This window comes from Stigmatopora nigra, chromosome 1, assembly GCF_051989575.1.
Source record: "Stigmatopora nigra isolate UIUO_SnigA chromosome 1, RoL_Snig_1.1, whole genome shotgun sequence".
In the NCBI taxonomy this organism is placed as follows: Eukaryota; Metazoa; Chordata; class Actinopteri; order Syngnathiformes; family Syngnathidae; genus Stigmatopora; species Stigmatopora nigra.
Window position 1 is genome coordinate 14,559,638 of NC_135508.1, and position 18,020 is coordinate 14,577,657.

The 18,020-nt window shown below is 37.2% G+C and overlaps 1 protein-coding gene across 4 annotated transcripts; it reads left to right on the forward strand.

Moving 5' to 3' along the window:
- Positions 1-1,679: 1,679 nt before the first annotated feature.
- Positions 1,680-17,133, forward strand: mfn2 (mitofusin 2). Of its 4 annotated transcripts, none has more exons than XM_077722855.1 (18): positions 1,680-1,966; positions 2,707-2,888; positions 3,576-3,711; positions 3,830-3,992; positions 4,086-4,210; positions 4,589-4,697; positions 5,992-6,099; positions 6,196-6,349; positions 7,038-7,105; positions 8,246-8,367; positions 9,490-9,616; positions 9,805-9,909; positions 10,755-10,857; positions 11,129-11,349; positions 13,462-13,617; positions 15,158-15,354; positions 15,446-15,580; positions 15,822-17,133. In XM_077722855.1, exons 2-18 carry the CDS (start codon positions 2,711-2,713, stop codon positions 15,889-15,891), a joined length of 2,277 nt encoding a protein of 758 aa, XP_077578981.1. In that variant the 5' UTR covers positions 1,680-1,966; positions 2,707-2,710; the 3' UTR covers positions 15,892-17,133. The 4 variants fall into 4 exon arrangements, with proteins under 4 accessions (XP_077578981.1, XP_077578987.1, XP_077578995.1 ...); XM_077722861.1 differs by having other exon boundaries at positions 1,680-1,875; XM_077722869.1 differs by lacking the exon at positions 1,680-1,966 and adding an exon at positions 2,269-2,420.
- The last annotated feature ends 887 nt before the right edge of the window (positions 17,134-18,020 follow it).

Genomic DNA, 18,020 nt, shown 5'->3' on the forward strand with positions numbered 1-18,020 from the left:
TCTGGTTATAAGTACTTGAGTGTACATATAATTTTTACACTGGGGGCAGAGATCTGTAAACAACTCAACTTATGTTTACCTTTTTTCTGGTGAGCTAAAAAAAAGTATGACCATTTTACCAACTGTAGTTTGGGAATGCAGTTAATACTCATTATTACTGTTGTTTAGCTGTGAACAAAGTTCGCTCATGTATTTGTCACAATTGTTTGCATTACAACTTCATTGCAATCAAGACCAGGAAAGCAAAAGAGAATTGTCATTTTCTTGTGTACATAAAATAAATACGTAGATTTACTCTTTCTGTGTTTTTCAATTAAAGATGAAATGGGTAGAGAGCAAACTGAATTCATGCAAAACAAGGTTTGAATTACCCTGAAAGGAGAATTGGGATAGACTAAACCACACAGTGTATCTAATTGTATCTACTTTCATTTTACCCTTCCTTTTACCCTCTTTTTTTTATAATTAAATGAGCTTCACCCCCACCCCTTCCACACACACATATATACATTTTGCCCATTTATACAGTATGTCGATCAAATGAGCTTTAGAAACCCATAGTTTGATGTTAGAATGTTACAAATCAAGAGCAATAATTATCCTTGTTCATTCAAAATAAACAAGGAACGCATAATTATTCTGTGTTCATTTTAATGTAGGACCAATAAAACGCCAGAACTTTTCAGTAATGCATAGATACTTTAAAAATACACATCTATATTTAATTGTTCATACATGTTTTCTCTATAAACCTCGATGTCTGATCCTCATGGTGAGCCAACGGGAGAGTGGAACATTACCGACAGCGGTACTTTTGATTTGAAATAACTTGCTCAATTTCCAAACAGTTCTTGTTCTCGTAAATCTCTGAGATTCAGTAAATTTCCAATCAGCCATTCACGCTCACACACCTAGGGGAAATTTAGATTGTCCAATCAGCCTACCATGCATGTCTTAGGAATTTGGGAGGAAAGTGGAGTATCTGGAGAAAACCCATGCAGGCCTGGGAAAAACATGCAAACTTCACACAGGTGGATCAACCTGGATTTGAACCAAAGTCCCCCACTGCGAGGCCGACGCGCTAACCACTCACTCGCTGGGCCACCCTGCTTTACTATATTATATCATTATTGTATTATTATTATATATATAAAAACAGCATTATATAATATATTTGTATTTTATTTATTATTATATATTAAATAAAATATTCCGCATCTGGCTCTCAATATATGCGATACTTATGCTCACTTCCAATATATCAGGGGTAGGGAACTTATGGCTCGGGAGCCACATGTGGCTTTTTTGATGGGGGTATGGCTCTCTGCCTTTTTGAATCATAATTTTCATCATTTCATGAGACTCTTGTGCATGCATTAGCTCATTAATACTCATTGATTAGCAACAGTGAAATAATGTTCTCAAAAGAATCAGGCTTTTTTAACATTCAAAGTAGTGAAATGAATAATAAATGCTCACATTTTCATGTATTTTTACTCTTAAATTCCGAATATGGCTCTCAAGGAATAATGTTTGAAAATATGAATCGTTAATGGCCAACTTCGTCAAAAAGGTTCCCGACCCCTGCAATATATGCTAGACTCTGCTAGAGTACTAACAAAAACAGTAGTTCATCCACCGGAACAGCAGATAGCGCTGTTTGCCACAACCGTCTGTTGGAGCCCACATTACCAAGCCGGAAGATGCAAGGGGGCGTCTGTTGTGGGTGCCGTACAAGTGACATTATGCAGCAAGTAGCGTTATCCTTTCTGCTCAGGTCATCACGTTAAAACCCTTCAGGGTGGCTTGCCAACATCTTTTTATAAGCTTTGACAGTGCTGTGCAGCAAGAGTCTCGCTTGTTGAAACCAGAGAGGTAAAGATATTCCACTGTATTTTATCGCTAGTCACCGCTAAAAGACGAAGATGCAAGTAGATGATTTGTGAAGAACGAGCACTATCCATCGGTAAGAAATGCTATTATAATAGCTGAATTTGCAGGAAGAAACGAGCAAAACGTTGTCCCCAGTTGCCCTCTAAATAGTCGCCGCCTTTCCATGCTAGCCAGGCTCCGAACCTAGCTGGAAATTACGCAGCAACAAACTTAACGCGTGTGATTGTAATCAAAACGTAAGATGAATTAGAATTGCTCTTTAAACTCTTTAAAATGAGCTGTGATCTGGTTGTTCTCCCATCTTTCTCATGGATATCAAAGGAATGGCAATAGACGCAATCATACGCATTTTTATGACGCTGCATACTAGTCTATAGGTCATTAAGACTTTAGTTAATGTTGCTGGTGACCCTACTTTAAGTGACATTTATTTGACATGTGAATTTTACCTTTTTTTTTTTTTTTTTAGCAAAAACGAATATTCAAGATTGATAATGATTTCCAACTTGATAAAGGTTTTCTTGCTAGTATGTTAATGTTTTTTTTTTCTTCTAATAATTTGCACAAGTTTAGATTTCTTATGACTTCAAATGTTCCTGGTTATAACTCTTTCCTTACATTTACTCCCAAATCTCAGTTAAATCAAAAGAAAATGTCCTATTTCAAATCATCCTGACTTCCCATGGATATGCTCCACCATTTTTTCGGCTTAAGAGACAAGTCTGCATATTCCACTTAAACTCTCATTCATGTAATTACAGTGATAATCTACAAATGATATCTAACGATTGTTTCCATTGTTTCTGCCTCCAGTGCCATGTCTCTGGTTTTCACACGGCCCAACAACAACGCAATCCATTGCAAGAAGGATAAAAGACAAATGGCGGAGGTGAACGCGTCACCACTCAAGCATTTTGTCACGGCGAAGAAGAAGATTAATGGGATCTTTGAACAGTTAGGCGCATACATTAAGGAAAGCACAGCATTTCTGGATGGTAAGTCCTTGGTTCACTACTCATGTCACAATCTTGACTCTCCAAAATCTTGCTCTTGGATTGGCGGATCTTAAGCACTCTTTAGCTAATATATCCTAATTAATTGTTTTAGGTTTTTTTTCATCAAGCACATTTATCTATTTAATCAAAAGCAGTATATATTGTTTTCCTTAAAGAGTAGATATTCTTTTTTATCTTTAAAATGCATGTATTTGTATACTTCATTCATTCACAACCACTTATGCTCACAATGGTTACGGGGGTTGCTAGAGTCTATTACAGCCAACTATGGGCACATGCCAGTGGAAACCCTGAATTGGCGGCCAGCCAATCGTAGGGCACAATGAGATGGACAACCAACCACTCATGCTCACACTCACACCCAAGGGTATTTAGAGTGTGTTTAGGGATGTGGGAGGGAACTGGAGTACTAAGAGACATCCCACCCAAGCCGGCCGGAGAGGAAAACGCAAACTCCAAAAAGTTAGGACTGGCATAGGATCAACCCCTCATCCAGAACTGCAAACCACTGGGCTACCTGGCCACCAATTTATATGTTTACGTATTTTGAAACTTACAAAAGGAAAAAAGCAAATATCTGATTTCTACAGTCCATTATTGTGCTTAAAGGACTATAGAATTTTTACTCATTATATTTGATCATAAATTAGTTTCCCCCTCTGTTAGATGCACACAAAAATGAAGAGCTGGATCCAATCACAACAGAAGAACAGGTGCAGGAGGTTCGAAGTTACCTCAATAAGGTAGCAGGGATTGGAGAAGTACTGGCACGGAGGCATATGAAGGTGGTGTTTTTTGGCAGGTAAGTGCCTCTTGTCCAACCTGTAAAATAAAATAAAATAACAGCGTTCACATCAATCATACCAATGTATGGTTTGATGATTTCATTCTGATACATAGCAAGTATTTTTCTTCTTTAGGACCAGCAATGGAAAAAGCTCAGTCATCAACGCCATGCTATGTGACAAGGTCCTACCTTCTGGTATTGGCCATACCACAAACTGCTTCTTGAGGGTGGAGGGAACAGATGGAAATGAAGCTTTCATTCTTACTGAAGGCTCGGAGGAGAGGAAGAGCATTAAGGTCTGAGTGCTTTTTTTTAAAAATTTTAACGCAGGTGGTTATCACAATTACATTTCCTTCAATAAAGCTAATTTCTTTTGTCTAAATTTCCAGACGGTGAACCAATTAGCTCACGCGCTCCACCAGGATGAAGACTTGGAAGCAGGCAGCTTGGTCTGCGTCATGTGGCCTAAAGCAAAATGTGCTTTGCTTAGGGATGATCTGGTTTTGGTGGACAGGTTAGGCATATATTTTACCATAGACCAGAGGTCACCAATTCCCGTCGTCGAGGGCACCTTTCCAGTCTGGTTTCCGTATCTCCCTTCTCCAGCATAACTGAATCATATAATCAGGATTGGTGTCAGCTTTCTGCAGAGATTGCTGAGGATCTGATCATTTGATTCAGGTGAGTTTGTGTAAGGAGACACGGAAAAAAGATTGCATAGGTGCCCTTGAGTACCAGAGTTGATGATCCCTGCTTTAGACGCTCTCAGACTACATTAAGCAGCTTAATGATTGGCTATAAAAATCACCAGAGTGCTTTATATGCAGAATACTTATACCATTTGTCTGTGTGAAATACATCAATTCCTGGTACTTTCTCATTTTTAATTCAGCCCAGGTATTGACGTAACGACAGAACTGGACAGCTGGATCGACAAATTCTGCTTAGATGCTGACGTGTTTGTACTTGTGGCAAATTCGGAGTCTACGTTGATGCAGACGGTAAATCATATTGACAAAAAATTTCATAACTAGATAAGCACCTTAGAGAGGAGGTCCCTGCTCTAGCCGTGAATATCAATGCATTTTTATATTTGGTGACGTGGGAGGGCACTTTTTTCCATCATGTCTCAAAGTTTCATTGCTATTTTCATCATTTCATCACATCACATCAAATTTGATACAAATAGGCTTACCTATTATCCAGCTAATGTGAAATTCCCTCTTTGACCTTTGACTTTAATAACCCGAAATTGAATGACCTACTCCCTTTCCTCGCTCAAACATACCGTGCTAGTTTGATAATAATCATTTTATTTGTTCTTAAGATGTATTGAACACCACATTTTTTTGACTTGTGACCTTTGACCTCGCCACCACAATATCCCCTTTTCTCTTTCATATTACCGTATTTTCAAGACTATAAGGCGCACCGCATTATAAGGCGCACCCTCAATGAATGACATTTTTTCCATATATAAGGCACACTGTATTATAAGGCGCACCGTCTATTTTGGAGAAAATGTATGACTTTTAAGTGCCCCCTATAGTCGGGAAAATACGGTAATTGCTATTGACTTCCAGGTATGAAGCACTCACTACACAGTCACCTCTAGAGCCAGCCATTGTTGATGTTTTGGATTTTTTTGTATAAAATCTTGCAGTGGGGGAGGAGCTATATGATGGAAGATTTTGTAAACTAAGATGGCATCTGCATATTTAACATGATTGTTTCAGTTCAGGCGTTTGTGTTTTTTTAATATCCGACAGTGGTGGTTTTTCGTTTTTGGTTTTATGTTTTTCTGTTTTTTCCATATATAAGGCACACAGGATTATAAGGCGCACTGTCTATTTTGGAGAAAATGTAAGACTTTTAAGTGCACCTTATATAGTCGTGAAAATACGGTACAACTTTATCCTGTAAATTTGAGAATACTAATCCCTTCTATTTATCCTTGGGTTAGAACACGTATCTCCTGACATCTTTCACCACATTACTTCAAATTCTATTCTACTCTTTAATTTATTATTACAAACATCTACAGGTTAGATTCTTTCTTTCCTGAGTTATTTTTAACACAACATACAGATATAGGGAACCAAATATATACGCTCCTCCTCCTGATGGAAGTAAAAATGTCAGATTCCAGGTTTTTAAATACGCAAGTCATTGACTGTTATTTAGACATGCAGCACTATTTCAAGTTTTATGGACTCTATACTTTTTTTTCTAAATACACTATGCAAAAAACTTGAGGAATGTAAGATTTAAGGCCTGTCCATTGTCTCTCTGTAGGAGAAGTCTTTTTTTCACAAAGTCAACGAACGACTTTCCAGTCCTAACATCTTCATTCTTAATAACCGTTGGGATGCCTCAGCCTCTGAACCTGAGTACATGGATGAGGTCAGTTTACACTTAAGAAGTTAAGTAATCATTCTGTATCTACAATTGACTTAAGGTACAGTATTTGACAGCCCCTAACCACATTCTTCTGGCCAGGTACGCCGTCAACATATGGATCGCTGTACCAATTTTTTGGTGCATGAGCTAGGTGTTGTGGACCAAGCTCAGGCCAGCGATCGCATCTTCTTTGTCTCTGCAAAGGAGGTTCTCCAAGCACGCGTACAGAAAGCTCAAGGAATGCCTGAAACGGGTGAGATTGGACCCTTGCTCACAAATTATTAGATGCATTTTTTTTAGGGTTGGGGTCACATTGTTTGCAATATTTTTAAAAAAGGTTGGTAATACAAGAGTATACTCTATAGCAAGGGTGTCCGACTTGGGTATGTTCGCGGGCCGCTTTAACATCAACTTGATTTCACATAGGCTGGACCATTTTAGATATAATATTTAGATTTTTTTTTTATAAACGGATTAAAAGAAATGGATTAAAAGCCTTGGATGTTCAGTTTTTTGTAGGTCTAAAAACATTTATTTTAGCATTTATTTACATATTTTTTGATTTTAGAAAGTTATTTTTGAACTGAAAACACAGAAAAAAATAATGAAAAATGACTATGATTGATTTAAAAGGGGGAAAATCAGAAAATCTAATATAAATCTATACTCTTCATTTTAATTTGATCCTAATACCCAGAGTCGGCACTCATGATTTACTTTGCCGGGCCACACAAAATGATGCAGCGGGCCACATTTGGCCCCCAGGCTCCCATTTTGTGCTCTATAATATACTATCATTTCAAGTGTTGGTCTAGCTAGCCCTTAAAGGTATACTTTGCATGATTTTTCCTCATTTAACACAAATGTGACTTCAAAGCAAATTTATTCATTTTAACACTTTATTATTAAATGTCATTTCTCTGTCTATTCTTGAATTTCAGGTGGAGCACTTGCAGAGGGATTTCAAGCTAGGATGTTTGAGTTTCAGAACTTCGAGAGACGATTTGAGGTATTGCTAAAATGTCTAACCACTTTAATTCATCTCAGAGCGTATTCACACCGAGAAAGTCCATAGTTCCATTCTATTTTACCCCACCTCAAAACATTTTTTTGGGTGTGGTTAATTTTCACATTCTAATTTCTGCAAGCTACCTAGGATTTGGAATCAAACCTAGCATGTTCGAACATCCTTCAATCACTGGACTAAACAATCTGGGCAGGGTAATGCAGTAAAAGGCCAAAGTAAGAAATTGTGATACCAACCAAACATTTCCCCTACTGCCTGTGGCTACGTAAACCTATTAAGTGCAAAAAAAGTGTTTGACTTTGGAACTGAGAGCACCTCAACGGTAAAGTTTTACAGGGCTAAAGCAGTAAGGGTCTTTAAATACTTAAAGATAGTTCTTATTGGTTAATTTGAGAATTTCTATTCATCCATTCCCAAAAGATATATCATTTGCCATTGTGCTGAAATTCTGTTGTGGGACACATAGCTGGTTCCCTACTGTTTTAATGGAAGAAAAAACAATGGAGCTGGACTTCTCTTCTGTTAAACTACTTTGCTAAAAATGTTTTTTTTTCATGCTCATACAAACAGATGAAATTTGAAACCTTTAGATTTGAAGACTCATGTACTCTGTACATTTTGTAGACTACACATGCTATGTGTTCAATAATAATAAACGGACATAGGCTTTGTCATCATCATCAACAACAAGTCTAATTACCCAATGAAGTCATCATACCCAGAACTGCGTATGACGAAATTGGTAGTGCTTCTCCATAAGATGCGATTTCTCGGCAAAAGACCAAAATAATTGATACTTTCGGACTCGTAATTTGGCATTTTGCCGTTATGGATACATCGCATCACCCCCCTGAGCGGATCACTTACCTCTCACTGTCTTTCACTTACCTTCAGTCAGCCAGTAGGAGGCAGATCACCGCCCAACGTCTTTTCATATTACCTTACCCCTAAATTTTTACACAGAAGGGATTGTTTGTCGTGTTGCCGCAAGTTTAGAGTCCTAATCGATGTGGGGAAAAAACTGTCCTTAAGCCTAATTCAAATTGTCATTCCTAATGTTAATGTGTAATTTGTTAACTCAATGTTTTTGTGCTGGTTTGTTCATGTGTCTGCTGTGCTTAGGAATGCATCTCTCAGTCTGCTGTAAAGACAAAATTTGAACAGCACACAGTGCGGGCAAAACAGATCTCTGAAGCTTTGCGGCATATCATGGATGCAGTACACATTGCTGCTCAGGAACAGAGGTTTGTACAAATAAAATTGTGATGAATTATTGTTTTATGATACACTGTACAAAATCCCAATTCCGTACGCTGTGTAAAATGTAAATACAAACTACACTGAAAACACTCTAGAAATAGTATTCAGTTGACTACCCGACGTAGTATGTATGTATGTATGTATGTATGTATGTATGTATGTATGTATGTATGTATGTATGTATGTATGTATGTATGTATGTATGTATGTATGTATGTATGTATGTATGTATGTATGTATGTATGTATGTATGTATGTATGTATGTGTATATATATATATATATATATATATATATATATATATATATATATATATATATATATATATATATATATATATATATATATATATATATATATATATATATATATATATATATATATATATATATATATATATATATATGTATGTATGTATATGTATGTGTATATATTTTCAATGGCATTGATCATGACTGATCTAATTATGTTAATCTGTTCATCCTTTATTGTGAATTTCAATTAGTTGTAACTAGTAGACTTTAGATCCATTTCATTTGTAATCCTCCTATTATAAATAGACTAAAATTATTCGGGATATTCAAATTGCCAACCGCTCCCAATATAAATATGTTAACAAATATCGTCCAATTAGATTTTGATGAGGAATGTTTTCAGAAGATAATCATTTTATACCAATATAATTGGGACCGGTACAACAAAAGACAGCTGCTTTAAAATAAAAAAAAAACTGTTTGGCACTGTCCATAGGTGAACAGATTAGAAAATGATTCAAATATTCCATATCTGCTTAATATCAGCACAGAAACCATACTCAGTCAACACAGTTTTTCCAATAACACGCATAAATGCTCCAGATTTCTCAGGGCTTGAAGTTATCAGGCTTTGATACAGCTTAGTAATGTGTGTTCCAAATAATATTTCCAGTTTTTGGTTTGCGGGCAAAAGAGTAAAAGTACCGTCAAGATTCCTTGTACCGTACAGTTCAAAAGTTAACATCTGTGATTGACTCGGGGTGTGTTAGTCGATGTGGCATGGCGCGGAAACTCTTATTCCTTCCTGTAGAAATATCTTTCTACTCCATAATATGTGTATTTGGACTACAGGGTTTACTGTCTTGAGACCAAAGAAGACCGTCAAGATCGGCTGGAGTTTATAGACAAGCAGTTGGACCTGCTGTCGATGGACTGCAAAGCTAGGATCAAGAAAATCACTGAAGAGGTTGAGAGGCAGGTGAGAACGACCATGCATTCGACATAAATGTTGACATTAGAATGAGTCACCTTTACTTATTTGGAAAATGAAGTCTGGCCTTATACTGCTTTCTGTTAAGTCTTCCACAAAAAAACGACACTATTTAAGAAGAGTTATTAAATCTTGCTTTGGAAGTAATTTCACCCAAAGCCTCTGCTTATGTCCAGGTGTCCAATTGTATGGCAGAAGAAATCCGGAAGCTCCATGTTCTAGTGGATGATTTTCACATGGACTTTCATCCCTCACAGGTTGTCCTCAAGGTGTACAAGAAAGTGAGTTTCAGCATATTTTTAGCCTACTGCAGTTGACAACTGGTAAATAAGTACCTACAGCGTTTTCCCCCAAAATCTTGTGTTAGAGAAGTCCCCTGGCAGCCCGCCATTTTTGGGGGGAATACAGTGTTCCCTCGCTACTTCGCGGTTCAGCTTCCGCGGACTCAGAGCTTTGCAGATTTTTTGGGGAAAATAAAATGAATAAAATACAAATATTACATTGAAACAACATATTTTACAGTTTTTTTTGTTAAAACATGAATTTCACTCACTACCCGTATTCTATATGGTGTACTGTATACAGGGGGGTAAAAAAATAAAAAATAAATAAATTAATTGGGAATTAAATTCAAATTAAGCATTTTTGAAGGGGAATCCCTACTTTGCGGAAATTCACTTATCGGGGGTGGTCCTGGTCCCCATTAACCGCGATAACCGAGGGAACACTGTAAATGTTCAGTAAACAAGAAGATTGAAGTTAATATTAAATGTTATTATAAAGGATGTTCTCCATGGGCCTGCGTGGGTTTCCTGCAGGTATTCCGGTTTTCTCCCACATTCCAAAAACATGCATCATCGCCAAAAACATACATGGTCGGCTGATTGGACACTATAAATTGCCCTTAAGTATGGGCTGGCCACCGATTCAGGGTGTCCCCTGCCTCTGGCCAGGAGAAAGCTGGGATTGGCTCAATCCAACCCCCCCCCCCCCCCCCGCAACCCTAATGAGGATGAAGTGGCTCAGAAGATGAGATGAGATGTTATTATAAGAAATTAGCTTAATAAATGTGGCAACCCCACAAAAAGTGCTACTAAATTGAAAAGTTTTCTATTTTGCCTGTCAGGAGCTCCATCGCCACATAGAAGAGTGTCTGGGAAAGAACATGTCAGAAAGGTGCTCAACCACAATCACCACTGCTCTTCAGAACACGCAGGCAGACATGATAGGTAATTGTATTACTGTCGTATATACTGTAACTGATTTAGTTGGTGGTCTCATTTAACTCGTTGGCTGCCATTGACGGTGCTAAACTTCCACCTTGCCATTTCAACTGGAGGGACATCTAAATGTGATAAACTAGTAGTTTAAATTGACAGGAGTTGGATGAAAAGAATCATGTAATTTGACACTGTCAATGGCAGGCATTTAGTGAAATTCATCAACTTGCACAATAATATCCTATACGTGTCACAGTCAGTGTTTCCTTGTGTCACACAGAGGGCCTGAAGCCTCTTCTTCCCAACACAGCCAGAGAGCAGGTGGACAAGCTGGTTCCACGCCAATGTTTCAGTCTTAGTTATGACCTAGCTTGTGACAAGCTTTGCAGTGACTTCCAGGAGGATATCAGTTTTCACTTCTCTTTGGGTTGGACCATGCTGGTCAACCGCTTTCTAGGGCCCAAGAACACTCGACGGGCCCTTATGGGTTACAGCGACCAGGTAATTACATAGAGTGCATACATTGAATAGGCAAAATGAATCAAGGATGTATGTAGGTCAGGAGTGACCAAATTTGGTCCTTGAAGACCCCTCTGCAGTCTTTTTTTCCCCATGTCTCCCACCTTCACAACACCTTAATTGAATGCTGAACTCATCAGCAAACTGTCCAGAAGCCTAATATGACGGTTATTTGATTCAGCTGTGTTGGAGGAAGGAGACCATAAAAACTGACTGCATAGGTGCCCTTGAGGACTGTAGTTGGTGACATCTGATGTAGGTTATACTCTTCTTTTAATGGTAATCTGGGTATTTGGTGATGTGAGCAAACAAGCTATGGAGTTAGCAAAATCGTGATTAGCAGGTGTTAGCAATGTCAGAATGTGAGACATTCACCATGAGAGGACTTTCCTTTGGTGGCAATTGACAGCGATGCCTTAGCATTTAGGGTTTTTCCATTTGTGACAGTTGTCACCGAAAGTTGTTTGGCCAATTTTCGCTTACACTCTTATTGATTTTTGCATAGCATTTGTTTGATAAGTGTTGTCAAGTTTATTAGAAAATTATAATCAATTATTCACCAAATTTGTTTGAGTAGATCTTAAAAAAATAATAATAAGTCAAAATTTAGGACTGTTGCGTTGTTTACAATTTGTAACAAATTCAAAAAAATCAACATCAGATTCTGTTAGCCACAGCCTGCCCACTAACTATTAAATGATTTCCATACCGCGTTCAAGCGGTCAGGGTTGTAGTCCCAAAGTTCCCATCCCTAATCAAGAAGAAAATTGCGTTTTTTGGATTTGTGGTTTTACAAGATAAAATCAATTCAGTTTTACCAGCATTTCATTTTTCTTTGACATGTTGAGTCAATCAATATGAGATGTTTTTATTTTCACAGTAATTAGATTAGATTGGATTAGATTAGAATTTTATTTCATCCCTTATTCGGGAAATTTTTTGGTTACATTTTATAGTGGGTGATCATTTGCTGCAAGAAAAACATCTTGTGTTTGGTTAGCTTCTCATAAATGATTGACAATGGGTTGTGCCTGACCAAAAGCCAGGTAAAATCTGTGATTTGTGGTCATTTTGTTCAATATACTCCCATTTTGGGAATGTATTGGAAAAACTCCTGGTAAAAAAAATAAACAAACAAATAAATACATACATAAATAAATGGATAAATACAAAATCTGAAATTAGCCCATAACCTCTTAAGATTCAGTTTAAAAATAATCATGAGAATTTAAGTCGTCGGCATTAACCTTTAGTGGCCTAATCAAATAATACTGATGTTATTCAAATAGTGTCAAACCTATTTTAAAAAAAATCTGTAAATTTTAATATAAACCTCTAATTTCAGCTCCAATTTTATCTTATTTGCATTTGAAATATTTGTGCAGGGGTGCGCAAACCACTCCCTTCAACTGATTACGCATCAGTTTGGTTAGAAGGCTCTCTTTACTGGTTAAACCTTTGACCCTTTTAACAGAATGGTCTCTGCTCTAAATGCCAGCAGAATTGATAAAAAATTCAGTCATTCTTTGAAATTATCTTTCAATAATAGAGACCGGCCTGCAGGAGGAGCACTTTACAAAGTATATTATATTAGTAGGAAACTGGGCCATAATGCAGTTTTTTTAAATTTATTTTAAAGTCAAGTTGTTTGTATAGCCACTGCTCTGTCATGGTTTGCGGTCAAACCGAACTGGGAAAAAGTTGAGGTATGGAGTTGGGAAAAATGTAATTTTAATGCTAATAGCTTAAAGGCTATGTGGTGTTTAATATCCATGTGTTTACTCCAATGTTAAGAAGTAAAACAAAAACACAAATAGTGCTTTGTTTTATTGTGTATTAATCCAGTGATTCACCACTCCTATTCCAAATATCCCAAAGCCATAGTTTCCAAATAACTTGGAATTTGGAACTAATTGAATTTTGACGAATTGGAAATGAATAAAAAATGTTTCTAGAAAAGTGTGACATTTGAGAAGTGCAGAAAATACAACCAGTAAGTTAAAGCAATGGACATACTATTTAATGTGTTATTATTAATTTGTTGATGTAATTTCTTTACCAGTTTGTGATGGTTGATAAAGTCTCTTCTTGCAGATCCCTCGTACTTTAGCACTTACTCCTGTAAGTGCAAGCATGCCCCCATTCCCACAAAACTCCATGACACAAGAGGAACTGATGGTATCCATGGTTACTGGACTTGCCTCGCTGACCTCCCGTACCTCCATGGGTGTCCTTGTAGTTGGTGGTGTGGTGAGTACACAATTGCTCACTTCATTTCATTTCAATAACCTCCTAGGATCTGGCCTTCACATTTGTGGGTGTCACAAGACTAAAATGTTAAAATTTGGACTACAAAGGCCTGACATGCACAAAAGATTATTCTTTGTTTTTAAACTTCATCAGATCCCAATTAGCCTAAATATCAAAAAGAAAATAAAAATGCATACCATGCAATAATTTGGGTCTTAGGAGGTTAACAACAAAGAACAGTGAATTTTTATCTTAATTTATCACTACAAGTTCCACTAACCAAATAATGCGCATTGAAGATGAAAAAAAACACAGGTTTTTTGGGAAGAGAATTATATCTTGTCAAATACCAGGAACGAACATTATACATTACAGTACTAACAAGAGATGTCCTGGATCTGGTCATGTGATCGGAAATCGGACCCGATGATGCCATTCCAGAGAATCTGAAATGGGGCGGGAAAAAATTGGGTTTTTAAAATGTGCATTTTTTTTCTTCTTTTTTAAAAATGAATCCCTTATTGCCAGCCATGGTTGGCGATAGACGTCCACTCTTGTTTGACCGAAAGGGCAGTCAAACAGGATTGGACCTCTATCACTGTCATTAGACGTGAAACAAGACTCTCAATGCCAACCTTTAACATTGATTTCTGAATTATAATTGACAATTTTAATGAAAGAGTTAAAAGCTCATCTCATATTTTCTGAACCGCTTTATCCTCACTAGGGTCGCGAGGGGTGCTGGAACCTATCCCAGCTGACTTTGGGCGAGAGGCGGGGGACACCCTGAATTCGCCAGCCAATCACACAAGGAGACAAACACCCGTTCACGCTTACACTCATACCTAGGGGTAATTTAGACCGTCCAATTAGAGACAGTTGGACCCTAACCCTAAGCAAGACCAACCTTGCATGTCTTTGGAATGTGGGAGGAAACCGGAGTACCCGGAGAAAACCCACGCAGTTAAATCTACAAACAACAAAATCAGCCTGATATCTATCGCAAAAAATACATATAGAATATTACACTATAAATTTGTTTCCTAGCGAACAAACTTTGCAGTACAAAGAAAATGTCAAGTGACAATATAAGTCAAGAAAAGCAGTCACAAGAGCTCAATTCAGCACATTGCATTATTCATTTCTTCATTTTCTGAACCGCATATCCTCATGGGGGGTGCTGAAGCCTATCCCAACTAACTACGGGCACCAGGCGTGGGACACCCTGAATCGGTGGCCAGCCATTTGCAGGCACAAGAAGATGACCTACCATTCACGCTCACACTTCCACCTATGGGCAATTTAGAAGTGTTCAACCAGCCTATCAAGCATGTTTTTGGGATGTGGGAGGAAACCGGAGTACCTAGAGAAAAACTCACGTGGGAGAACATGCAAACTCCACCAAAACTGTGAAGCTGCTGGGCCACATTGCATTATTTCTCATCTAAATTAAAATAAGACGTGTATTATAGTCCGTGTAATACAGTACATTGAGTGAACATAGGTTCTGTGTCAAGAAAAGCTCTTGTGGCATATGCAGATCTGGAAGGCGGTTGGCTGGCGTCTAATCGCACTGTCCGTGGGTCTCTACGGGCTTCTCTTTGTGTACGAGCGCCTCACCTGGACGACAAGGGCCAAAGAGCGTGCCTTCAAGAAACAGTTTGTCGACTACGCTAGTGAGAAATTGCAACTCATCGTCAGTTACACTGGATCGAACTGCAGTCATCAAGTGCAACAGTGAGCATTCATATGACATTTGAGTTATATTGATATTCCTTTTTCATTCAACAGTTCTTTGACACTTTGTTTGTATTGCTGCCTACTTCAGGGAGTTGGCTGGGGTCTTTGCCCAACTCTGTCAGCAGGTTGACGTGACACGGCAGAATCTTGAAGATGAGATCACTGAAATGAACGGAAAGATTGAACTACTGGATACCATGCAGAGCAAGGCTAAACTGCTACGGTAAAAAAAAAAAAAAAGCATGACATTCTAAGTTGGTGCTGCATGACTCTAAGATGGATATCAAAGATTGAGGAAAAACAAAAAATAAAATAGAGCTCAATCTTGGGGATCAAGCCTTGACACTGCAGTAGGAAAATGCATTGTTTTGCAATTTTCAACATTCCCCTCAAAACTTTATAAATGTTAATGGTTTAACTGAAGATTTCTGATTTCATCCCAATTTTCTGTTTTTTTTTGTCAGGAACAAAGCGGGCTGGCTTGATAGCGAGCTCAACATGTTCACCCAGCAGTACCTGCACCAAAGCAAATAATATCACCAGAAGCCACCTGACAACGTAAGTTTCAAAAGTGAATCTTGGGGGATATCTAGTTAAGGTTCTGCTTTATTTTCCTTGTCTCTTAGCAGTGGATCCCTGTCTGATTTGTATTTATTGAAGGAGAGAATGCATTTAGTACATTAAAATGACGGAGTTATATGAATTATTGTGTAGTTGGAGAGTGTCATGTTTCTTTTCTGTAAATAAGAGTAGGAAAGATGTGAAAAATGATTTAAAGAGTTTTGATCAAGTGGAATAATGACACTGAAGAAACAAAAAGAATATTCAGTTTCACTATACATATGACACAAAAAAGCGCAATGTGTAAAATGAAAAACGTGGCATAAAATGATTTTTAATGCTCACAAAGGACAATATTCAATTATCTTGACTGCTCATGCTGTCTAACGTTTGTCTATTGCTGTTTTTGTGAACTCTAAATATTATATGGGCCAATCATAAGGCATTTCGAACTATTAAGATCAAAATTTGGGTTTATTTGGGAACTATGATATCATTAAAACATGAATTTCAATCACTTCAAATACCATGTACAGAAAATAAAAGCAACTTGTTTTTAAACTGCCTCAAAACATATAACATTGTCACTATGTTTTAACATTGGTTAGTGACTTGATATATTTAAGCACTTTATATATTTTTTTTCTGAACTTCTATTGGCACATCTTTTCCCACATTTCACCTGTCAGTTGTATGTTTATGCAAGTTGTTTGGAGAGTAGAAAAATGTGTTCGCTTCCACCAATGGATAAAAACTGTTATGTTGGTTTTGCACCTTTATATACATGAGGAGTGGAACAGTTCATAAAATTCACAATTCGGGATGTGTTTCAGCCCTCCCGCTGTTTCTGGTTGACTCAGAAAAAAGCAGTTTTATCCTTCAGTTAAAAGGAAAAGTGTACGATAAAGAGTTCTATTTTTGCTTTTGTTGTCATTTTGATATGATATAAGATAACAAAAAATTATAGAAATTTACTTTTAATTAAATTTTGAGTCAACTGATTTATCTAAAAGTCACCACTTAGTGCACTGAGAACTGACAACAAAACCGAATATTTTGTGAACCCTTCCACCCCTGATATATGCATAATATATACATACATTTATATAACATGTAAAAAAAATATGGACAATTGTACTTGTTCTCTTGGGAGTGTAAAATAGTTCAGCACATAGCTAAAAGATTTTGGTCACAATTAAAGAAATGCAAGCCTCAGTCTGTGTCATTACATGTTACTAAAGCGAGCCAATTATCTTTACACGCGCAAGGTGTTAAATTCTTTATACTTTAACACACTTTAATTGAAATATTTGCTAGGGTTCTTATAGATGATATCCATATTGTGTTTATTAATGTATTTTATGGAGTTTGGCTTTTTATAGACTGCTATTGGCTGCTCATAAGGAAGTTATTTCACGCTCAAGAGTTTTTCTTGCATAAATTCCTATATTTTATGTCACTTGGATTTTTTCTTGCATAAATTCCTATATTTTATGTCACTTGGATGTAGCACTACCGCAGTTGTTCTTTTTAATGCATGATTGGGCGAACTTCATGCGTACCATAGCGACATTCAAGTAAACTGCAAGCTAGTGAAGGCTAACTGTAATCATAACGTGAAATTGATTGAGAATACTCAAATGTATAATCATGTTATATCATCTTTTAGGGATACTGTATTTTTGCGCATAAACCCCATATTTGTAACAAAAAAAGTCATGACTGAATCAATAGTACGACTTATGTGTGCACAAATTAGACTTTACATGCATGAAACTGCAAGGTGCGCACGACGAAACGCCATAACACACGCAAGACTGCGACTGATATGGTCATTTATTTCAAAATAGAGTAAAGATAAACAGAAAACGCTAAACACAATTTATTTTTGACATCTATGAATGAAATTCAAGAAAAATAAAACATGAAAAAACTTCTAGTGCCTGCCATCGCTTGCTCAGGGCGCCATCACCGTATCATAGTTAAACGTGCTCTGACTGGCCAGACGCGAGTAGTCTTGATACATGTTTGTAGTGTTTACCATGTCAGCACATTCCAATAGTTAAGGCTGATCATAAGTATTGTGGTCGATCATTAAAATA